This window comes from Amphibalanus amphitrite, unplaced genomic scaffold (genome assembly GCF_019059575.1).
Source record: "Amphibalanus amphitrite isolate SeventyFive unplaced genomic scaffold, NRLGWU_Aamphi_draft 000518F_arrow, whole genome shotgun sequence".
Classification (NCBI taxonomy): Eukaryota; Metazoa; Arthropoda; class Thecostraca; order Balanomorpha; family Balanidae; genus Amphibalanus; species Amphibalanus amphitrite.
The window spans coordinates 243,549-268,551 of record NW_024882012.1 but is presented as its reverse complement, the minus strand read 5'-3'; the positions used below and the strand labels follow the sequence as shown (position 1 = coordinate 268,551).

Genomic DNA, 25,003 nt, shown 5'->3' with positions numbered 1-25,003 from the left:
AAGTATGTACATTGTACAGTCTGTAACTCAAAACCGTTCTGTGCTGTGATGCTCCGCCAGTCTAACAAAAAAAAAAAACAAAAAAAAAACGCCTAAGTTTTCTCCGTCACCAAACGAAAACGTATTTATTTTACGCGCACACCGTTCGCAAAACATCCTTGATCCTATTCACCATAAAAACATCCATTAATTCTAGTTTCCAGCTGTGAGGCCTCGAGTGGCGAGATGTTACACGTGAATAAGGAATTATCGTCCTGCTGCGCAAATAGTGTTTTTTTCTTAAATCCCTTTCGGGTTATCAGTAGCAACTGGACTGCAGTGTTAGCCATAGCTGCAACAGTAGCGGCACGCAACATCATTTCACTAACGATAGCAGCATACCATAGTGTAATAAATATAGTTATTTATTACACTATGAGCATACCTAGCCAAATGGGGTTGAGCATATGAACTGCAGGCGTAGCGACCCGAACGCTGACACCACCAGTGCTGCCGCCGTTTCAATTAACGCTACCAACTACAGCGGTTAGCGGTCTCACTTAATGATACCGTCGTTGGAGACATTGCCACCAACACAAAACGCACAGCACACACGATTAGTGTGTGTGGTAATCGTAGTTGAAGTCTGGACGTCTGCTGGTTAGCACGTTTACCTCTTCCCTGGTCTTCCCATGTTGGTTCACCAGGTGTCTCCGTAGGTGGTAGATCATGGCGAACGTCTTGTGGCAGATGGGACACACAGTCTTCCCCGAGTGGCTCTTGAGATGCTCCTTGAGACTGGTACGGTGAGTGTAGACTTTGTAGCAGAGGGAGCAGGGGTAGAGCCCGGAAGCTGTAAACAGACAATGAACATTGGTCAGTAGCGCAGTCAGGTGGTCGGGCTGGGACGCTGCCGGCGGCATGCCCCTAAAAAGGTTTATCTTTGTTTTAAAACACTCATGGGATTTGGATTTCGTATGCGTTGCTGGCTGCTCAGTTTCTGGCAAACCTTTGATTTTTAAAAGATGTGTAGGCTCTTTCTAATGTACTCACTCTTCATGGATTCATTGGTCGACCATTGAATGAATACTCTTCCGTTTCGAACAAAGGAGGAACTGAAATATTCGTTAAAGCTCGTAGATATTGTAAAGACTCTTGAGAGCCTTTTTCTTGTTTGTGTTCATTCGTGAGTTAGCTGGCGTAAGATAAAAAACGGATGCATTGCTTGTATTGTTAAACACTACAACAGTATCCCAAAGAAGCTACGTAAACCGACACCCTCAATTTACAAACTAATCATGCCTTGCTCCAAAAAGAAACGACGAAACAGAACAATAATGAAAGCACATGAAACACGTCCACCCTTCTTTCCCCGCGCATTCAGACAGCAAATGCACCACTGTCATTGTAACACAGAACGTCCCATAATACCGCACATAGCATACTTTCACACTCCTCGCTGAACAAGTATGTGCACAATACAAGGTGCTCTGCGATGCCTCATCACCGTCTAAAAATACGCCATACGTTTTCTCCGTCACCTGAAGACAAGGCATTTACTCTATGCACGTTGTTGTGTTAACGTGTATGGCCGCCGCGCGGGAAGCGTACGGCGCAGCCGCGTAGTTGTGACGTCACACGACGTCACGGACCGAGCGCGAGTGGCCGGCAGAATTCTAGAACGTGCGCGGCGCGAGGCGTATATAGCCTTGTATATATATGTAAGTGTATAGGGCTGTGTAAGACAGTTGGCTCAGAGAACTCAGTGTGTGCAGGTCAGAGAGAGAACCAGCGGTCGGCCCGGAACGACCAGACAGAACATGGCGCGGTCGGTTCGGCTCTCTATCTGCATTATCTCTACCTGAGTTTTACACTGCATCAGCAAGACTTCGTAATGGAAGGAGACGCTCCCGGACAGCCAGACGCCGCGGAATCGAAGCCCACGGACATTCAGCTGCTGGTGACGGCGATCTCCCAGCAGCTGGAGGCATCTCAGCGCCGTGAGGATCGCGTTGTGGCTCTACTGGAGCAACTGTGCGTTACGAGCAGTCAGAGCGGGCGACATTATCCCACCGATGATCAAAATGACGGCACGGCAGCTCATTCAGCAGTTTCCGGCCGTTCATCGGATGCTGGGCCCAGTGACACGGACCATCCCCGCACGAGTGTCGTGGCCGGTGGCGGCGTGCCGCCGCCCTGCCCCGTCCGCGCAGCGACCGGTGCCGCGCCGGGGCGCGGTGACCTTGACCGCGACCTTGCCGCGCCGGCTGGCGCACGGGGGCCCGCGGGCGCCGAGGGGCCGGCCGGTGACCCCGAGAGGTCACGCGCCGGGCCGCGCCTGCCGGCCGCGGGGACGCCCGCCCCGCAGCTCAGCTCATCAGCGTCGCTGAGGGAATTTGAGGTCTGGCGCTCGAAGTTTGAAGGTTACAGTCTTCTGGTTGGACTGGACAGCATGCCACCACCTCAGCAGCGTGCAGCACTGTTTGCCCTGCTGGATGATGACTGGTCACGGATCGTCCGGTTCAGCATACCTCTTCACGAAGACGCTTCAATTCAAGATATCATCACCGCGATGCAGCATTTTCTACGCCGACAGCGAAATGTCATTCTGGACCGGCGAGACTTTGACTCCAGAGTTCAGCAGCCGGGAGAATCGTTCGACGATTTCTTCTGCTCACTGAAAGAAATCGCCGCGTTCTGCGATTTCTGCGCAGCCTGCGTCGACGAACGTCTGCGAGATCGACTCGTCGTGGGAGTCCGCAGCGAAGAAGCTCGACGGCGCCTGCTCGAAACGGCTGATCTCACACTACAGTCAGCCGCCGACATCTGCCGAGCTGCAGAGAATGCAGCCAACAGCAGATCAGCCATCGCTGGCACACCCTCCTGTCTCCAGAAGATGTCTGAGTATCGGAGACGGCGTCAGGGTGGCCGTGGTGGGCGAGCGAGCTCAGTGACCCGACCTCAGGGTGCAGCCGCTCCCACCAACCGCGCCGGCAGCCGAGATCGGTGCTCGCGCTGTGGTGCCGCCGCCCATCGAGAGGGCCAGCAGTGCCCCGCCTCTGGACGCACCTGTTTCAAGTGTGGAAGTAAGGACCACTTCTCATCGATGTGCCGCAGCCGAGGGCGGTCACAATCAAGGCGGCGAGTTTCATCTATCCGTCTCCGCAAGTCGAACTCCATGCCGGCCAGCAGGTCCCAGCGCCTGCCAGACATCCACGTTCGAGGCGTAGCAGCTCGTTCCTCGCCCAGAGTCCTGCTACAACTGCATCGACAAGATGGCAGCGTAGAAGACACGACGTGGACGCCAGACACTGGAGCCGAGACTTCAGCAATATCTGCCAGATTTGCCAGGAAGATGGGACTCCAGCCGTTGCAGCCTGCAGCCAGCAGACTCATTGGAGCAGACGGCAAGGAGATGGACTGCATGGGCACCTGTAGCGTCAAGCTTCAGCTCGGAGAAGTGACCCGTGCGGTCGAAGTTGCGGTCGTGAGGCAGCTGAATGGCCCACTTCTGTCATGGCACGATTGCATCTGCCTGGGGATTCTGCCCAGCACGTTCCCGCAGCAGATTTGCGCGGTGGAACGCCAGCCAGCTACGAGGTCAACCACGTCAGGGCGCTCCAAGGATCGAGAGGAAACAAAAGGAGATGAAGCCGCCCAGGAAGACGGCAACCCACCAGGGCCGTCGGCGGCTGAGTCCAGGCAGCCACCCGTCTGGATGCCACGCAGCCCGGCGGCCACAGGCCATGGCGTGCCGACTGCTGCTGAGCGGCGCGAACATCTGGAGGAAATGAAGAAGGCTTTCCCCAAAGTCTTCGACTCTTCTACTCTTCGAGAGATGTCGGGCGGTGAAATGAAGATCGAGCTCACAGAAGATGCCGTTCCGTTTGCCATCTCTGCGGCTCGGAACATCCCATTCTGCTGGCGTGAGGAAGTCAAGAAGCAGCTCGATGACCTCCAAGAGAAGGGCATCATAGAGCCGGTCTACCATCCGACTGAATGGTGTCATCCACTGGTTCCAGTCCCCAAGAGGTCGGCGGACGGATCAGTCTCTGGATGCAGACTCACAGTGGACTTCACCAAGCTGAACAAGTTTGTGAAGAGGCCGACACATCCTGTTCGAGGGACCCACGACGCCGTTGCATCAATCGAAATCGGCGCTCGCTTCTTCACGAAGATAGACAGCAAAGCCGGCTATCACCAAGTCCCGATAAGACGAGAAGACCAGGACCTGACGACGTTCATGACGCCCTGGGGGCGTTACCGCTACCGACGCGCCGTGATGGGCCTCATCTCCAGCGGCGACGTCTACAACCAGCGTGGAGATCAAGTCCTGGGTGACATCCCACGAACATGCAAGGTGGTGGACGACGTCCTGGCCTGGGACAACGACTACAACGAGCACATCAAGCACGTCTGGAAGATCCTGCAGCGATGCAACGACAACGACATCACGTTGAACGGCGACAAGTTCGTCTTCGGCGCCGATCACGTCGAATTCTGCGGATATGAGATCAGTGCGGACGGCTATAAACCAGACCAGAAAAAGACGAGGGCGATCGCAGAGTTCCCACAGCCGGAGTGCATCACGGACCTTCGGTCGTTCCTGGGTCTCGTACACCAGCTCGGCGCGTTTTCGCCGGAGATCTCTGCAGCTGCTGAGCCTCTTCGACAGCTTCTTCGTCCGAAGAATGCATGGGTCTGGTCTGAAGAGCACACCACCGCCTTCAACAACGTGAAGAAGCGCCTGGTGTCACCACCAGTGTTGGGATTCTTTGATCCCACACGACGAACCGTGCTGGAGACCGACGCCGCCAGACTGAAGGGCCTCGGTTTCTGCCTTCGTCAGCAGGATGATCAGGGCCACTGGAAGCTCATTCAGTGCGGCTCCCGCTTCCTGAGTGAGACGGAGTCTCGCTACGCTACGATTGAAGTGGAGCTGCTGGCGCTGACATGGGCAGCGAAGAAGTGTTCCACCTACCTCAAGGGGATGCAGAGCTTCGAGGTGCTGACGGACCACCGTCCTTTGGTCCCAATCCTCAACAAGAAGTCTCTGCAAGACATCGAGAATCCTCGTCTGCAGCGGCTCCGAGAACTGCTGACACCGTACAACTTCACCGCTGCCTGGCGCAAGGGAGCACAGCACCACGTCCCAGATGCCCTCTCCAGGCATCCTGTGGATCCACCGAGCTCATCTGATGAAGACGTGACGCTGCAAATTGGAAGTCTGGTCACACGGATTGTGGCTGAAGCTGAGGGCGAAGACGGAGGAAGACCCTCACCGTTTGAAGACGTCACACTGACAGCGATACGGGCAGCTTCTGAACGCGATCCTGAGCTTCAAGCCCTGAAGGACGTCATCATGAATGGGTTTCCGGACCAGAAGGCTGACACCGACGCTCAGGTCCGCCCGTACTGGTGTGTCAGAGACCAGCTATCTGTTGATGACGGTCTCATCATCTGTGGTCATCGACTCGTCATCCCAAGATCGCTCCGCAAGAACGTGCTGCAGAGCCTGCATGCGTCACACCAGGGCGAAGTCCGCACGAAGACGAGAGCAAGGCAGACAGTGTACTGGCCTGGTATCAACCAGGACGTCACCAACGTCATCAAGACCTGTGCAGCGTGTCGCACACACCAGACGGCACAGCAGAAAGAGCCCATCCTGCAGGAACAGACACCATCTCGTGTGTTCGAGGCAGCATCAGCCGATTTCTTCCATTACGCCGGACGTACCTACCTGGTCTACGTGGATCGTCTCTCTGGATGGCCGTGTGTGAGTGACATGTCACACCAAGCCACTGCCAAGAATCTCATCACAGCTCTACGCGAGATGTTCAGCTACACCGGCGTTCCAGTCGTCCTCCGAACCGATGGTGGACCACAGTTCACTGCCGGTCTCACCAGACGCTTCCTGGAGAAGTGGGGTGTAAAGCACCAGATCTCGTCACCCCACTACCCGCAAGCGAACGGTCACGCTGAGGCAGCGGTGAAAGCTGTGAAACGCCTGATCAAGAAGACCACAGAAGACGGACGCCTGGACTGCGATTCGTTCGCAGAAGGCCTGCTCGAGCTTCGGAACGCGCCTCGTTCCGACGGCCGATCAGCTTCTCAAGTTCTCTTCGGGCACCCGCTCCGTTCTACGGTTCCTGCCCACCACCGCGCGTTCGACCGGCGCTGGCAGCTGCTCGCCGATGAGTGCGACGCGCGTGCAACAGAAGAGAAGCTGAAAACGGCAGAGAGGTACGACTCTACCGCTAGGTCTCTGCCCAGCCTCCGGATGGGTCAGCAAGTCCTGATACGAGACGCCCACACTGGACTCTGGGACCGGACTGGCGTCATCTGCGGAGTCGGCAGCTTCAGGAGCTTCCTCGTTCGGCTCCCGAGCGGACGGCTGTACTGGAGAAACCGCCGTTTTCTCCGTCCTGTCCGGCCTCTCATCACTGAACAGCGGACGACGTCACACACGCCGTTGCCAGAGTCTCCAGTACAACAGCAGCGACAGCAGCCGCAGTCGCAACAGGAACGACGACAGCCACAACAGCCGCCGAACCGGCAGCGGTCGTCGCCACAGCCAGGGCAACAGCACCATCCTCAAGAGCCGCGGTCACCACCTCTTCAGGAGCGGTCTCGACGGCAGCCTCATCAGCGGCAGTCTGCTGGCTCACCCCGACAGCGACAGGAGGATCTGTCCCAGCCGACGTCAGCTGAGGGTCGCCCTATCGCCGAGACCAGCCCTGTGACCTCCATGGCCTCCCGTCGGAGCACCCGCAGGCGTTACAGGCCCCAACGTTTGCAAGTACGGTGGGGCACGTGCTCATACTCGTGAGGGGAGGGGAGGTTTCGTGTTTGAGTGATGTGTGTATTGGTGACTGTTCTGAGACGGTTGTTTTGTTCTTGAGAGGGGAGGTGTTGTGTTAACGTGTATGGCCGCCGCGCGGGAAGCGTACGGCGCAGCCGCGTAGTTGTGACGTCACACGACGTCACGGACCGAGCGCGAGTGGCCGGCAGAATTCTAGAACGTGCGCGGCGCGAGGCGTATATAGCCTTGTATATATATGTAAGTGTATAGGGCTGTGTAAGACAGTTGGCTCAGAGAACTCAGTGTGTGCAGGTCAGAGAGAGAACCAGCGGTCGGCCCGGAACGACCAGACAGAACACACGTACCGTTCGCAATACGTCCTAATCACCATAAAAACATCCATTCATTCTAGTTTCTAACCGGGAAGCATTAACCCGCGCCCTGATGGGGTCTGCCGAGCAACGCGGTCTGATGGGGGGAGGGGGCATTTTGCCCCCCGCCAAGATCTCGAGAACCACGCAACATAGCGACAAGCGGCGAAAGGCGTTGGATAGCCCCAGCGGGGAACTACCTTGTGACCTAATTTCATTGACCTCAGTCTAACCGATGACGTCACAGGTCAGGTCAACGGTCGAATTTTCACCGTTTACAGGCAAGAAATACGTTGTTAAATCGAGTAAAATGCTTTGCATTGAAAATCATCGATGGAGAATTGTCCAAAAGCACATATTTTACTATTTGAGGTCACTGATACCAGGTCAGGTCACAGAGGTCAGGTCACTGAGGGTACATGAAAATATCATGTGATGCATGTTTTATGGTCCATTTTACATGACAAATGCGATTATGTGAGTCAGGCAGCCTTTGGGGCTAGTTTAGGGTATGTTCTGGTGTCAGGTCGAGGTCAGGTCAAATAAGGTCGAATTTTGAACTTGATATTTTTGCATAAAATGGGTATCGATTAGATGCAGCTCGTCATGGGGAGTCTAGTGGTGGTCTTTGTTTTGCGATACGTGGTCTAAAATTGCAAAAAAATGAGTTCAAAAATTTGACGTTAACAATTTTGAAGTTTCTTTCGATATATCTTGGCCAAAAAAGGAGGTATCGATCTGAAATTCGGTATGTAGAATGTAGATGGAAGAGCACAGGGGCTATCATGTATATCCCGTTTTTTCAAACTTCGAAAATTTTTGGGACTGCTTGGAGTTAAAAAAAAATCATTTTTATTTTAAGTGGTCAAAATCCCAAAACTTTGGAAATCTGAGATAGCAGTTTTGTAGCGCCGTTTTTGTCTACACGACCACATAAATAACTTTAAAATTTGTTGTTAACTGTAGATTTGGTGAGCGTTTCAAGATGTCATGTTTTTTTGCTCGAACATGACCTCAGTTTGACCCCAATAACTCCTCACCCAAGGTGACCTGTAACTTGAAATTTTGTGTGAAAGTGTCGAATTGATGCCCGGGAAAGTACTGAAAATATGCAGCGCCGCCGTTTTCTCGCTATTTAAGAAAAAACACGGGGGGGGCAAAATGCCCCCCCCCACATTAGGGCGCGGGTTAAGTGGTGAGATGCTACATAAGAGTCAGAAAAGATTGTCACGCATCACTAATCTGGACAACCTTCACTTCTTCTCTGCTTTTCCCATGTTTATTCACCAAGTACCTTTGTAGATGCTACAGCATCAAATACGCACTCCACAAACGATCAGTGCCCCTGGTAATCGTAGTTGTAATCCGGACGTCTGCTGGTGCTGACGTCTTCCTCTTCTCTTACCAACACCAAACGCATTCCACACACGGTTAGTAGTGTCCCTAGTGATAGTGGTAATAGTCGGGCCGTTTGTTGGTGATGATATTCACTTCCTCTCTGGTCCTGCCGTGTTGACACACAAGGTGGGTCCGTAGGTGAGTCAGCGTCGCGTATCTCTTGTTACATACTGGACAGTCGGTCTTCCCAGAGTGACTCTTGATATGCTCGATGAGAGTGGTGCGATGAGCGTAGTTTTTGTAGCAGATGGAGCATGAGAAGGGCCCGGCAGCTGTGAACAGAGAAAGTTGGGGAGTGGTCACTATCCGATCCAGTCTTTAACGCTACCAGCGGAGGGGGGGGGGGGGCGGAGATGAGATGAGCTTACAAAGAGTTTAATTCCAAAACCCGTCGAGTAATGGTAACTTGTGTCGCTTTGCAGTTTGACGCAAGCTTTTTATGTATATAGTTTTCTTTCTATTCTAGAAAAAAGTAAATTTTCGTTAAATTTAGGTTAGAAACCCAAAGTGAAACGATACGAACAAAAATAGGCGTAGACGAAATCGGTGTAAAAAAGGAAACAGACAAATACATCTAATACAAATTGAAACCCTCAAAGGTCCTAACTAGAAGTCTTAAAAATAACCTTAAGTTCTGCTATAAATAGTAACTTTGATAGGCTGCTCAATGCTTATGGATCCAAGGATCGATCATTAAATGAAAGCTCTTCCCTTTGGAACGCAGGACAACTTAAATATTCGCTTCAGCTCGCAGATATGTCCTTAATAATAACTTCCTTCTTCATTTTCCTCATTTCAGTGTAAGCTAGTGCAAAATTAAACACGATACATCAGAACGAATGCCTTTATTACTTACATACCTACATACCTACAGTCACCCTATTCCTAAAGAAGCTACGTAAAGAGACACCCACTATACAGCCCAATGTCACACACGATGCTGTGCACCTCTAGAAATGACAGACTAAAAACAGTAATGACAGCAAACGAAGTTCACACTTGTACCCTACGTCTACCTCGCATTTACAGACTGGAACTTCACCACTGGCTACATCTACACCTACACATAGCATCTCCATACTGTGCACACAGCATATTTTCACGGCAGTACACACTGCCCGTACAAGTATGGCTCATGACGAACAAAAAGCTGTTCTTTGCTCAAATCCCTGAACATGACGTCGCTTCAAAAACACGTCATAGGTACTCTCTGCTATGCAAGGTATTCTATGCGGAGCCATTCTATACACGACGGTCCCATCACCATCAAGCGCCATAAATTAATGTTCTCTCCTAGCGGTAAAGCCTCGTGTATATGGTACGTATACACGAATCCGAGAGAGAAAGTAGTCACACAGCATAGACAGTTTTTTTTTTACAAAGTCGCTCTCGGGCTAATGGTAGCGGTGTGTCAAACAAGATGTGGTTTAGAATAAGAAACTACGACGATAGCGACCCTAACACCGTTAGCACTAATGCTCCCACCGTTAATTAAGGTTACAAACTAAAGCACTAAAGGTCTAAATCCACGGCGGGGCCGTTCGATACATTACCACCAACACCGAACGCAATCTACACACGGCTAGTGTCCCTGATGAAAGTAGTTGTAATACGGGCGTTTGTTGGTGATGACACTGACTTCTTCTTTACTCTTTCCATGTCTGTTCGCCAGGTGCCTACGTAGATTGTACAGGAGCGCAAAGGTCTTGTTACAGATAGGACAGTCAGTTCTTCCAGAGTGGCTCTTGAGATGTTCGGTAAGTCCGCTCCGATAGGTGTAGGTTTTGCCGCAGATGGAACATGAGAAGAGAGCGCCAGCTGCGAAAGAAGAAGGGGAGTGGTCACTATACTATACGAGCCACTAGATACGTGGTCTTGGACACTACTGGGAAGGGGTGGAGAAGGGGCATACCCACAAAAAGATTCTCCTAATTCCAAAAACACCTCGGATTTCAATAACTTGTGTTATTACCGTTTCGAGCAAACCTTTCTTGTTTAAAAATGTTAAGCTGCTTTGTGTTCAAGAAGGCTAATTTCTAAGATTTTTAAAAAGGATGGAAAATAACCTGCTAATCTTTTCATTCTGATAGATCAATGTGTTATTTCATTTCTTTTAATAATCTTATTAAGCAAAAAACATGCTCAACACAACGCTCCAATACCTGAAAGCACATTTGCCAAGTAATTTAGCTGTAGGAAGCTACACCGAAACAATACGAAAAAAGGCGCGGACAAAACCGAAGACTTAAAATGGGAAGCAGACGAATGAATCTTATCAAAATTACCTGTCAAAAAACCTAAAGAGACTATAGGAGAAGGTTAAATTGTACAATGAAAAGTAACTTCAATATGCTGCTCAATGCTCATGGATTCATTGATAGATCATTAAATGAAGTGAAGCCCTTTCGAATGAAAGACAACCGAAATATTCGGTAAAGCTCGTAGATATATTGTTAAGGCCTTGCGATACTTTTACGCATTCATTTTGGTCATTTCAGAGTAAGCTAGCGTGGAACAAAAACACTGCATTAGAAAGATTGCCTGTATTAAAAAAAAACGTATTTCTAAAGACGCTACGACAGCCTATTTAATATTACTACAAAGATAAGATGCTACGACTAAGAAGCTACATTAAGAAACACCCTCTATACAGCCAATGTGATCCGTAATGCTGTGTAGTCCTAGAAATGACAGGCCAAGAACACTAATGACAGCAAACGAAACACACTTCTTGCCTTCTTCCACCTCTTATCTACACACTGAAAACTCACCACTGACATGGCTACACTGACACAGTGCATCCCAACACTGAGCAAACAGCATAGGTATTTACGCAGGAGCACTCACTAGGTACACGACACGTATGGCTGATGACACACGGAAAGCTGTTCTTCGCTGCAAACCCTGAGCATGACATCGTTAAAAAACGTCATACGTTTCTCCTTTACCATGTAAGGCATTATATGCGCACAGCGATCTGTCCCCATTGTCATAAAACACAATGAATTCATTTTATTTTCTAATGGAGAAGCCTCGAGTATATAGATGCTACACACTACACTACTCTTTTTCAAGAGATAAGTACTAAAATGTCGTAATTCTGAACCAGAAAACCTATCGACTATGCTATGAGCTTTTTACAATGAACACGTTACCACATACGAGTATGCTGCCACCGATCAGTAAGTCTCACTTCATGACACCGTCGTTAGAGAACATTAAGTATTTTGCCAAATTGTCAGGGAACTCAGATTTGTTTTTCAATAGAAAACACAATTCTAAAGAAAAGTGCTTTAACTATTGACAACAAACCTTCGGTTACTATTGGTCTCAAGATAAGGGCCCAGGCGACCTGTAGTTCGGATGCGGTGAATGCCCTTACCTTCGCTTCAATTCGAGTGGGGGTGAGGTTGGTTGGTGGAGGGGCACACTCGGCCCAAGCTGTGGCGAGGGTGAGGGTATTCACCGCATCAAAACTCCCGGTCGCCTGCCTGGGCTCTTATCCTGAGACCAATAGTTCCACCAACAACACCAAACGCATTCCACAAACGACTAGTGCCCCTGATGAAAGTAATTATAGTCCGGGCGTTTGTTGGTGATGACACTGACTTCCTCTTTGCTCTTTCCATGCGTGAGAAGCAGGTGTCTCCGCAGATGGTGTAACGTCGCGTATGTCCTGTGACAGATACGGCAGTCGGTTCTTCCAGAGTGACTTTTGAGATGTTCGGTTAGTCCACCTCGGTAGGTGTAGCTTTTGCCGCAGATGGAACATGAGAAGAGCCCGGCAGCTGTGAACAGGAAATGGGAAGCGGTCACTATCGGATCTAGAACGGCGGTCTTGGACGCTGTTGGCGGCATGCCCAGAAAAGTTTCTCCAAGTTCCAACTAGGTATTCATAGGAATTCGAATACTCACGGGTTTTTGCACAGTTCGAGCTAACTTTCTAAGAAAAGCTATTTAATTGTCTTTATTTTCTTCACAAAAGCAGCAAATTTTCTAGCTTGAACATAGGTAGTGAAACCAGGAGGATACGGAAAAAAGATACAGACAAATCGAAGATTAAAAGGTAGGAAACAGACGAATTAATTAAATATAATCTGAAGTCAAAGTACCTAAAGAGCCCAATTAACCCGCGCGGGGCTGGGGTCTCCAGCCGAACGCGCGGGGCTGGGGGGGGGTAAATTTTACCCCCCCTGTTATCTCCCGAACTAATGGTCCGATTTGGAAAATTCAAACGCCAATCGAAAGCTCTCATCACGAACTACTAAAAACATGTACTTAATTTAAAGTTTGAGGTCAAGGTCAAGGTCAGGTCAAGGGTAAAAATTGCAAGTTTCTACAGTATCGGCCTTGCACCGTAGTTGCCGAAGAATGGAGTCATGGACTGAGACTGATCGCCCAAAACGTGTTCTTAGGCTACCAAGACAATATTTGTTGCATACAATATCATTCAGAGGTCAAGGTCAAGGTCAGGTCAGGTCAGGTCACCAAAAAACAAAATATAGAAAAGGGCATGTGCGACACAAGTTTTATGGGTCATTTTACTCATAGAATTCAATAGGCACACTCAATAAGTGATATGGACCACCTCTGGATGAATTTCAGGTCGAGGTCAGGTCAAGGTCAGGTCAAGTGAGGTCAAATTTTGAAGTTGGTTGTTAAGGCCTCAAAAGGTGTCTATCTGATGCAGTTTTTCACGGCGAATCGAATGGTGCTATTTTTGTTTCCGTACGAGGTCTAGAACTTCCAAAAAAGTCATTTTTCAAAAGTTTTGTGTGTCGTGACGTCATAAAATTTTGAATAACTCCCACATTTTTGAACCGATTCTTCTAAAATTTGGTATGTAGGTGCACATAGACCACTTCTCTGACATATATTCCGGTTTTTTCGATAGACTCAAAATTTTGGATTTTATAATGATTTTCCCAAAAAAGTCAGTTTTTTGAAAAAAAATTTAGGCCAAAATCCAAAATTTTCAAAAAAGCGAGATAGCCATTTGATAGACAAAGTAAAATTACGTATAACCTTTTTTGTTACGTCTTGATTCCTTTAAAAATGAAGATGTTAGCGGCGTTTGAACTTTTGCCGTTTTTGAGGCGAAAATGGCGAACATGACGTCACTAAAACGTCAATTTCTCAAAAATTTTCCGACGGATTTCGCTCAAATTTTCAGGGAACGTGTCAAATTGATGTAAGAAAAGGTACTGAAAGTTTGGCGGCGCTGCGCGCCGCCGTTTTTGAGATATCGCAAAAATTCGCGAGGGGGGGGGGTAAAATTTACCCCCCCAGCCCCGCGCGGGTTAAGAACACAAAATATGCAAAATACTTAAATATGAAGCCCAATGCTTATGGCTCGATCATTAAATGGAGGCTCTTCCATTCGAACGGAGGACAACGAAAATATTCAATATATGCTGGTAGATTTGCCTACGGTTTTGGGACCCTTTTGCTTATTATTAATTTTGATCATTTCAAAGTGAGTTGGCGTAAATATAAATAAACACTATAAATTGGAAAAATTGTCTGTATTACACGCTGGCACTGTAATCGAAAAAGAAAATGCGTGAACTGACACCTATACAAACAGTCAAGCATAATGTCTTGCTCTAGAAGAAATGACAGAACGAAACAATGAAAGCACACGACATAAACTTCTACCCTGTTTCTACTGCGCATCCACAAACAGAAAAAAACACCACTGTCATGGCTACATTTACAAAGAGCGTCGACACAGTGTCACACACACACACACACACACACCTTGTTTTAATACACTATTCACTGAACACTGAACAGTAAACGTGTATGTCTAGCCTATGATACAAGACAAGATCTTCTGCGCTAGGTACGGTGCCCCGTCACAGTCTAAGTACGCCATTTTTTCTCTCTGACCAAACGACAAGGTATTTTTTTTTTTCAACGCGCAAAACGTTCGCAATTCGTCCTCACTACCATCAAACATCATCCATTCGTTCTAGGTTCGAAACGTGAAGCCTCATGTGGAAGGGTGCAACACATGAATCAGAGATGACTGTCACACAACATACCTACACACTTTTTTTAATCTCTCTCGAGCTAGCAGTAGCAACTGGGCCGTTCTGATTAAGAATGTAGCGTTGACCACAGTTGCATTAGAGACAACACACAACAGGATTAACTAACGACAGCAGGGTATATAGCAAAATGGTGTTAAGAACAAGAACCTTAGCAATAGCGAGGCTAACAATGTTGCCACGAATGCTACCACCGTTAAGCACGACTACAAACTAAAGTGCTAAAGGTCCAAATGGACAGAAGGACCGTTTGAGCTATTACCACCAACAACACCAAACCCATTCCACATACGATCAGTGTCCCTGATGAAAGTAATTATAGTCCGGGCGTTTGTTGGTGATGACACTGACTTCCTCTTTGCTCTTCCCATGTGTATTCACCAGGTGTCTCCGCAGGTGGTAGAGCATGGCGAACGTCTTGTGACAGATGGGACACACCGTCTTCCCCGAGTGGCTCTTGATGTGTTCGGTCAAACTGCAGCGGTAGGTGTAGCTTTTGCCGCAGATGGGGCATGAGAAGGGCCCGAAAGCTGTGAAAGAGAAAATGGGGAGGGGTTAATGGCGGAGCCAGAAAGGCGGTCTTGGAGACTGAGGGGCGCTGCGGGGGAGGGGAGGTGAGGATAACCTTACAAAGAGTTTAATTCCAAAACTCCTCGAGTGGCGTTAACTTGTGTTGCTGTGCAGTTTGATGTAAAGTTTTCTTGTTTTGAGTGTTTTTCTATTCTAGAAAAAAGTAAGTTTTCTACCTATATTTAGACTAGGAACCCACACCAAAACAATACGAACAGAGATAGGTAGGTGAATACAAAAAAGATACCAAGAAATAGGAAAGAGACGAATACATCTCAAACAAATTCAACCCTCGAAAGATCCCCAGCAATCCTTAAACAGAACTTTAAATTGTGCAATGAATAGTGACTTTCAAATGTTGCTCAACCCTCATGGACCCTTTGATCGATGATTAAATGAAAGCCCTTCCCTTTCGAACGAAAGACAACTGAAATATTTGTTTTAGGTCGCTATATATTGCTATAGCCTTTGCGATCCTTCTGCCCATTTATTTTGTTCGTTTCAGAGTTATTCAGCGTGAAATAAAACACGATGCTCAAAAATCATGTTGCCTATATTATGCACTGTCACCGTATTACTAAAGAAGCTACATTAAGAGACAGCCTATTTAGAGGCACTGCAATGCGTAATGTCGTATAGTCATATAAATGATAGACCAAAAACAGCAATGGAAACAAGCTAAGGAAATTTTTACCCTGCTTCTACCGCAACGTACACAAACAGAAAACTAAACACTATCAGGACTGCATTTTCACAGAACATACATTAACCGAATCCTCTCACTGCATTGTATTTACCTAACGCACACTGTACAAACATTGGAATGGCATATGACACAAGACAAGTTGTTCAGTGCTGCAATCTCTGGACCCTGAAAACTAAAAAAAAAAACGGCATATGCTTTCTTTTTTGCTACAAAAACGGTATTCTACGCACATAACGTTCGTTAAGTCGTTCTTATTACCATCAAACGTCATGAAATTATTACAGTTCCTGTCACAGGTCCTGCCTAGAGAAGACAGATGACGAACATAAAAAACAGTTGCAAAGTCGACACTACCAGTAGTTGTACCCCAACCAATTTTCAAGCGGCACCTACTCAAACCAATATCGAAAACTCACACCTTCTCAGCATATCGGTACAAAAATGTCATTATCCTGCGCTACAAAACTTATGGCCTATATAAACCGGTTCAACAGACACAAAAGAATTGAACACGAATGAACTAAAAGACTGTCGGGGAGCATTCATATAACTAGCATATCTATTACGAACTAACTAAAGTAACGATGACGCCTGGAGCAGGGCCAATGGCAACAGTTTGTTTAGGAGCTTGGAGTAATGGTAGTGGAGCACCATGCGGCGCTCCTAAAAGGGGCGACTATAGCTGTTGTGAACTTCGTTAATGGTTGCGGTATTAGCGGTAGGCATAACGGTAGTGACGCTAATGGTACTGGCGTTAACGTGAACAACTGTAGCGTTCGATTGTCTTACTTAACGGCACCGTCATTACAGATCATTGCCACCAACACAAAACACACATTCTACACACTATTAGTGTCCCTGCTGGTGAGAGTTGTAATCCAAACAACATTCAACTCTCCGCCCTTTCCATGTGTATTCATCAAGCGCATTCGTAGGTCGTAAAACATCACAAATATGTACATTACCTACAAACGACCAGAGTCCAGAGTCCATTACAAACGATCAGAGTCCAGAGTCCATTACAAACGATCAGAGTCCATGGTATTCGTAGTTGTAATCCGGCCGTCTGCTGGTTAAAACGTTCATTTCTTCCTTGCTCTTTCCATGGATGTTCACCAGGTGCCTTCGAAGGTGGTGGAGCATCGCAAAGGTCTTGTTACAGATTGGGCAGTTGGTTCTTCCAGAGTGGCTCTTGAGATGTTCGGTCAGACCGCCTCGGTAAGTGTAGCTTTTGCCACAGATGAAGCATGAGAAGGGACCAGCAGCTGTAAAAGAAGAAGGGGAAGCGGTTACTGGCGGATCCTGACAGGCGGTCTTGGACGCTGAGGGGGAATGTCTCTAAAGGAAAAAAAAAACTCGGCTTTTGATTTCCTATGCTATGCTTTGCGGTTTCAACTTAATCTTTTCTCACGAAGATTATTTAATTTTCTTCTAAAGAAAAAAACTTTTTAAGGTAAATTCAAGTCAGAAACTATACCAATACAATACGAACACAAATAGGTGTAGACAAATCGAAAATTAACAAATAAATGAACATAAATTAAAGCCGTCGAAAGACTTAAGGAGCCTAAAAAGAACTTTAGGCTCCTTATGATTTATTAAGTCGCTCAATGCCGCTTTATTCATTGTACAATCATCCTACAATGCAGCTTCTTGCTTTGAAATGCGGGAAAACTGAAAACTCCGTTATTTCACGCTGCTGCTATTGTTACTTTCGAGTACCTTTTACGTGTATTTTCTTCATGTCAGTGTTATTTGGCGTGATTAAAAACAGGATGCATTTGAACAAATGCCTGTATTATACACCGTCAGGTACCTTTATAATTTATCAAGCACACACATTCACTGTATTCCTTAAGAAACTACGTGAACTGACAACATATTCACAAAGAACGTCATTCATCATGGCTGGTTTGAACAGAAATGAGCTTTCTACTTGACCAAACATCTACCGCGCATCCACAAGCAGAGAACTTACCGACTACCTACTACAACTATACCTACATCTACGCAAAGCAAACCCCTAAACTCCTCACATAGCAGTTCTTCACACAATACTTGCTGTACTGACTGCTATACTCCATGAAAGCTTGGTCGATGACACATTCCTGCCGTCTCAAAAACAATCCAAATGTTGCCGTCTTTGTCATGCTACGAGGTATTTATTCTACGTGCGCAACGGCTGCAATCCATCCTTATCACAAAGCACCATAAATTTGCCGTAGTTCCTAACGGTCCAGTCTCGAGCAGACAGATGACGCACATTATAGAACAGTGGCAAATGTCGGAAACCAGCAGCATTTTATACCATAACGACTTTCCAAACTGCACAAAACCGTACCGCCAGCTCCTGCTTTCTATCATATCAGTACAAAAATGTCACTATTCTGCGCCACAAAACTTATCATTTATACAAAGCCATTGGAGCTTTTTACAATGGATATAACACATTTACACGCATAAATCAAGACCGTCACGCAGAATTCACACGTCTATGTACGGCTCTCGCGAGATTAAGCGGTAGGTTTTGCACTTTTACATTTCCGGTTATATCTCAGAAACTAATCGGTCTACAATGAAGTCATTTTGCTGCTAAAACCCGCGAGACCTGTACCTAGTGTCTCTTTTACAACCTCGCTACGCTGTCGATAGCGTTTCTAATCTCTATTGTAGCGGCAATAGCGATAGTGTCAAAACGTATTCTACAAACGATTACAGTCCTTGATCGTCGCAATTGTACTCTGGACGCCGGCTTGTAACAGCGTTGACTTCCTTTTTGGTCTTTCCATGGATGTTCACCAGGTGTCTCCGTAGGTGATGGAGCATCCCAAAGGTCTTGTTACAGATAGGGCAGACAGTTTTTCCGAAGTGACTTTTCATATGCCCATTAAGTCCGTTCCGATAGGAGTAGCTTTTGCCGCAGATGGAACATGAGAAGAGCAGATCAGCTGTGAAAGAGAAAATGGGGAGCGGTCACTATCGTAGCAAGACAGGCGGTCTTGGACGCTGCGGGGGGGGGGGGGGGCATGTCCTGAAAAAAAACATTATATAAGTTAGAAATATTCGGCTTTCGATTTCCTATGCGGTGCTGTGCAGTTTCTACCAAATCTTTCCTCATGACGATTGTTAAGTTTTCTTTGATTTAAAAAAAAGGTTTTTAGGTGTATTCAAGTTTGAAAACGGAGCCAAAACGCAGTGAACAAAAATGGTGGAAACGAAACCGAAAACACGTTAAAAAATCAACACAAGTTGAAGCCGCCAAAGGACTCCATTAGTTAAAAAAGGAACTAAAAATATTTTCACTAATGATTAAAATATGTTGCCCAATGCCCCTTCAATCTTCATTCATTGTTACTTATCCCACAGGCCACAATGTAGATTCTTGCCTTTGAAATGCCGGACAACTGAATTCTTTATTATTGCACGCTGCTGTTATTGCTTCTTTCGAGTCCCTTCTACGTGTATTTTCTTCATGTCAGTGTTATTTGGCGTGATTAAAAACAGGATGCATTGGAACGGTTGCCTGTATTATATAACTCAAGTACCTTTAATAGGTACACACATTCACTGTATTCCTTAAAAAACTACATGAACTGACAACATATTCACAAAGAACGTCATTCATCATGGCTGGTTTGAACAGAAATGAGCTTTCTACTTGACCAAGCATCTACCGCGCATCCAAAGGCAGAAAACTTAGCGTCTATTATAACTATATCTACGCAGCAAAAACTTCACACAGCAGTTCTTCACACAATACAAAAAAAACTTGCTTTATTCCATGAGAGCATGGTCTATGACACAATACCATCGTCTAAAAACCAAAAGCTGCCTTCTTTGTCATACTACGAGGCATCTATTCTACGCCCACAACGTTCACAATCTGTCCTCATCATCATAGCGTACATCATTATTTTGTTCTATGTTCATAACGTACCAGTATCGAGCCAGACAGATGGCGCACATTACAAAACAGTGGCAAATGTCGGAAACCAGCAGTATTTTTTTACCCCGACGACTTTTCGAGGGGCATCTGCACAAAACCGTACCGCCAACTCCAGCTTTCTATCATATCAGTACAAAAATGTAACTATTCTGGGCCACAAAACTATGTAGTCACCTATGCAAAGCCATTGGAGCTTTTTACAATGGACATAACACATTTACACGCATAAATCAAGAACGTCACGCAACATTCACACGCCTATGCCGTGTCTCTTTTACAAACTCGCTACGGTGTCGATAGCGTCTCACTCTCTCTCTCTCTCTCTCTCCTCTCTCTCTCTCTCTCTCTCTCTCTCTCTCTCTCTCTCTCTCTCTCTCTCTCTCTCTCTCTCTCTCTCCCTCTCTCTCGAAGCGACAGTAGCGACAGCGACCAAACACTCTACACACTTTTAAAGTCCCTGGTAATCATGAGTGTAGTCCGGCCGCCTGCTCGTTACCACGTTCACTTCCTCCCTGCTCTTTTTATGAGTGTTCACCAAGTGTCTCCGCAGATGATAGAGCATCGCAAAGTTCTTGTGGCAGATGGGACAGACGGTTCTTCCAGAGTGACTCTTGAGGTGCTCAGTTAGACTTTTTCGAAAGGAATAACTCTTACCGCAGATAAAGCAGTAGTGGGGTCCGCCAGCTGTGGACAGAGAAAGGAGGCACGTTAGTGGGGAGAACAGTTAGCTATAATTAGTTGGTACCGCTGCGAAAAAGGACTTGTATAGAACAACTTCTGAAGATGGAGTAAGCTCTGGCGGATGTGAAGGAAAATAAGGAATAGGGTCCAAGGCCCAGGGCTCAGGGAGTGTAGCATGAGGTTGAATGAGTGTGTGTATTCAAGAAAAAAGGATTGAGAAGAGAACATGAAGATTCGTTAGGAGAGCCCTATCGTTAAATCGCAACTCGTTTTTTTCTACACTTTATTATATCATGGTTTTGATTGTTATCAACTTGTTATTATTTGGTTTGGTTTCGGTTGCCTAACAGACATTCTAACTTTGGCAATAGATATCCATATTAGATGAGGTAGAGAGCTAAGAGGTGTAGCTAGGACAAGAGCTAGTAACTATATGTACTGAAAACCTAATGAGAACGTAGCTCGTTTTAAGACTTCTAACAAGGTAAGGACGAGGAATAAGTCATAAAACAGCCCGGCGATAAAGGATAGGAGCACAATGCTGAGCAGTTATCAAATATATTTAACCATAGGCGCGGGAGCCGGGGGGGCAGTGGGGGCAGCTTGCCCCCCCAACTCTGGGGCCGTGGGAGCGGTGCCCCCACAGCTTTGAGACGGAATACCACACTTTTTTGCAAATGTTTTCTTTTTCTGTTGAAAAAGCCGAGGGGTGAAAAATAAGTGGCCTAAAACCGGTGAGAAAACTAGATTTGGGGGTACCCTAGGTTGATCTCTATTATGGTGTGCCCCCCCAGTCGGAAAGTAGTTCCCGCGCCCCTGTATTTAACCCTGTGATGGTGTCTGGCATACTAATCAAGACTGAATCAAAATGTCGTCCTTTCCAAGCAAATCCTGTTACCATCACAATTATTGCAATTGAAGTCATAAGCGATCCATTGATCAGCTGTGCCAGATTTACATTGGTTGAAGACCAATTTAAATGACTTTTCCCGCCTCGACAATGTTGAAGAAAATCCTTTGAAATCGGAGGCGCCAGATGATAAATAAGGTCATGCAATGCTGAAGCAATGTTGAATATTTATGCACTAGTGCATTAAATACCAGTATAACGCCTTATGGGGCGACTAACGGAGCGAGCGAGAGGGTGGGCCTTGCACGTGCGAAATTGCGAGGGGGTACCTCCAACTGACTAATGTACGGCACCCTACTAACCGGTCCCTAGCGATTTGCCAAATTTGAGCACAATCGGCCCAGCCGTTCTCGAGATCTGGGAGCGGCACCCTGCACGTGCGCACGTGCAAAATGGGTCCCGACTGGCTTTTGCACGGCACCCTACTAACCGGTCCCTAACCGTGTACCAAATTTGAGCGCAATCGGTCCAGCCGTTCTCGAGATCTGGAAACGACCCCTGCACGTGCGCACGCGCAGCAGCACACCAACTCTGGCACATGGATATGCAGTGCCTAGTGGGTGCCTACCTACATGCCAACTTTCAGCGCAATCGGCCAAGTAGTTACCGAAATATTGCAACAATTGCAAAACTGACACCTCTTCGTTTTGCACGTGGCACGTGCATAAGGGGTCACTCACATGCATCGGGAATAGTCCAATACTTGGTAGAAGGAATGAAGCTACCCTATAAAAATTACCGCGTGTAAATCGGTCAAGTGGTTGCTGAGATATAAGCCTCGCAAAAGCGTCCGCACGGCCGGCCGGCCGGCCGGCCGCTCATACTCAGAAATTTCCGTTATTCTACGTAAGACTCCGCTCGCTTCGCTCGCTCCGTAATTATTCAAACGACTTTGGGTTTATTGACCCCTGGTATAGATTCAGATATGGCCTTATCATAGCTGTATATTGTATAGGTAATAATATTGTTTTATATCACCTTTATAGACCACTGACTTAAAGTGATATTGGATGTCTTTGCTCATTGCTGATAGGTATCACAAGAAAATTCGTGCACATCGATCAAAAGAAAGTTTTTTTAAAAAAACATATTGACGAATTGACCAGTTCTGCCGGTGATGGCATTTAAACAGCCCTACCAATTGCGTATTTTAGCAGGCACGCTCCAAAACTCTGATAATATTTTGTACCGTGCCTTATGCTCCCTGTTATGAGGAAGTGGGTGACAAATGCATCCGCAAACCATATATCTTCTCAAATAAATTAAGGACAGCTGCTTCGTTTAGAGCAAAATGCCGACCAAGGAACAATGGACACTGGACAGTGTCCTACAACAGTCGGGTGACACGAATATAATCATTGACTATTAAATTATCACCATCTCCGAGTCCTATCCGAGTCCTCTGTGATATGTCAAGTATTTGACCGTGTTTGCATTCGTACTTGACACAAGGAGCACACAGAAATGGATGGTTATATGCTGATGGAATTGCGGCTCCTATTCAGCACATGTGTATAAATGTCCCCCCACCCATAACCCCGGTTTCCCACATTTTCCCCAAGTGTGAGGGGAAGGAAGAGGATGGAAAATTGTATGGTTTTCGTCTTACATTATAAGTTCTTTGTTTTTTCATTTACTAACAATGTTATTCTTCCTTTTGTACCGATCCGCTGCACCTGCACAACTATTTTTCAAAGATAGTAAGACTTTATTGACGTATCGGCGGGAAAAATCATTTAAATATCTTTTATGCGACCTTTCCTCGTTGAAATGTATGTTATGTCACGCTCGACTTGTTTAAGCACTCGTTTATAAATGAACTCGTTTCACTCGTTCATTTATAAACTCGTGCTTAAACAAGTCGAGCGAGACATAAAATACATTTAAACGAGGTGAAGGTCGCATAAAGTACTATTACTGTATTTACTGATCACATACCGTGCCTATTCATTGCTGGTTCTGATATTGCAGTCGCCCCCCCCCCCCACAGCTCTGCAACTCAGCGCTATGTCTTCGATCTTCACTTTTTTCAATTTTGATTCCATATTCCACCTTTTCATTAGGGGGTCTAACTTTGGCAAAGCTATAAACTAAATCAACAATATTTGTGTTTCTTGAAAAAGCCTGACAAAAAGGTGTGTTTTATTACAAACATGTCCCACTAAGTCATCATTACACCAGAACAGTTTTGCAACACCTAAAAATAACACTAGCGCTACACAGAAAGATAACCAGTTTCAACCGGCCCTCATCAAAACATAAGCACAATCACTCGAGGGTAACTACAAAGAACGTTAACATGAAAAAGAAGCACACAAAAGTCCGACTGCTTGCCCGGCGAGTTAGGCAGCCACTGCAGGTAGAATGTACAGTCCACCTATGGAGTTCACAAGAGCTGCACAGTGCACAAGCAACGCCTGTAGCCATACAGCTTATCTCACACTTTTACGTCCACTTTCTTCGATATCGTTTACTCCGTTAACTACATTATCGCAATCTGTTAACTGCATTACCGCAATCCGTTAACTACATTACCACTCGCCTGTATGCGAATCATCATCCTTATCCGCGCTTAAAGTTTGAAACGAATTGAACCAGAACGGTAACACAACTGAAAAGCGATGAAAACAAGTACCCCAAACGTGGATAAAAACCAACGTTTGCGCTTCTCAAAACGTGAGTGACCAGAGGACACAGGTGATATCGGCAGCGAATATGTACAACGGTAGCCTCAACAAAAATCGAACAAAGCAAAACAGAAAACCTACACATATGGATGAAGACAGACTGCGTTGCGCTACAAGAGGCGACATTGAGAAAAAGTGCCGAAAATATAGTTGAATTCTTGAACGAACACCGGAAGCCCAAGGACAGTCAGTCACCAAAATTAAAACCCGAAGCCCTGAATGTCCCTGTCTGTCTCCCTGTAGCTCTCAACTCTCTCTCAACTTTCTTTCTCTCTCTCTCTCTCTCTCTCTCTCTCTCTCTCTCTCCTCTCTCTCTCTCTCTCTCTCTCTCTCTCTCTCTCTCTCTCGCTCTCTCTCTCTCTCTCTCTCTCATCCTTTCTCTCTCTTCTCTCTCTCTCTCTCTCTCTTTCTCACTCTCTCTGTCTCCCACCCTCTCCCTCTCTGTCTGTCTGTCTGTCTGTCTGTCTGTCTGTCTGTCTGTCTGTCTCTCTCTCTCTCTCTCCTCCATCTCTTTACGAACTCCCTCCCTCTCCCGTAGAAGTCTCATCCGCCACACTCCGTCCAGACGACTGCTGACGCTGAGCATATGTAGATCTAAAAGCCTCTGCCCACTCATGACTCTGCGAGTAGGTCCTCTTGTTCGTCAATTTATCCACCTCTTCCCTACTCATCTTGTGCGCCTTGACCATATGTTTTCTCATAAGGCAAACTGTGGAGAGCGTTTGATGGCAGATTTTACATTTGGTCTGCCCCGTGTGCTTCTTCAAGTGTTCGGTGAGAGTACAGCGTTGGCTGTAGGTCCGGCCACAAATGTGGCACGAGAATGTCCCAGTGCCTGAAAAAGAGAAAAAAAAGAGGTGTTATGGAGCGTAGGGATCTGGTAGGGTTTATTGTCACCGA

General features: G+C 46.7%; 1 protein-coding gene across 6 annotated transcripts in view; it reads right to left on the bottom strand.

Moving 5' to 3' along the window:
• The window catches only part of LOC122393147 (broad-complex core protein-like), a 104,999-nt gene that overhangs the window by 3,123 nt on the left and 76,873 nt on the right, over positions 1-25,003 (bottom strand). The window contains exon 7 of one of the 6 annotated variants that reach the window (XM_043388870.1): positions 457-832. The exons of 1 other annotated variant lie outside the window; for it this stretch is intronic. In XM_043388870.1, coding sequence (XP_043244805.1) covers positions 597-832 — 236 coding nt within the window. In that variant the 3' untranslated portion in view covers positions 457-596. Of the gene's footprint in view, positions 1-456; positions 833-8,580; positions 8,823-18,253; positions 18,828-20,258; positions 20,510-24,580; positions 24,939-25,003 lie in introns of those variants that run through there. 4 more of the 6 variants (XM_043388875.1, XM_043388868.1, XM_043388867.1 and 1 more) reach the window with 4 other exon arrangements.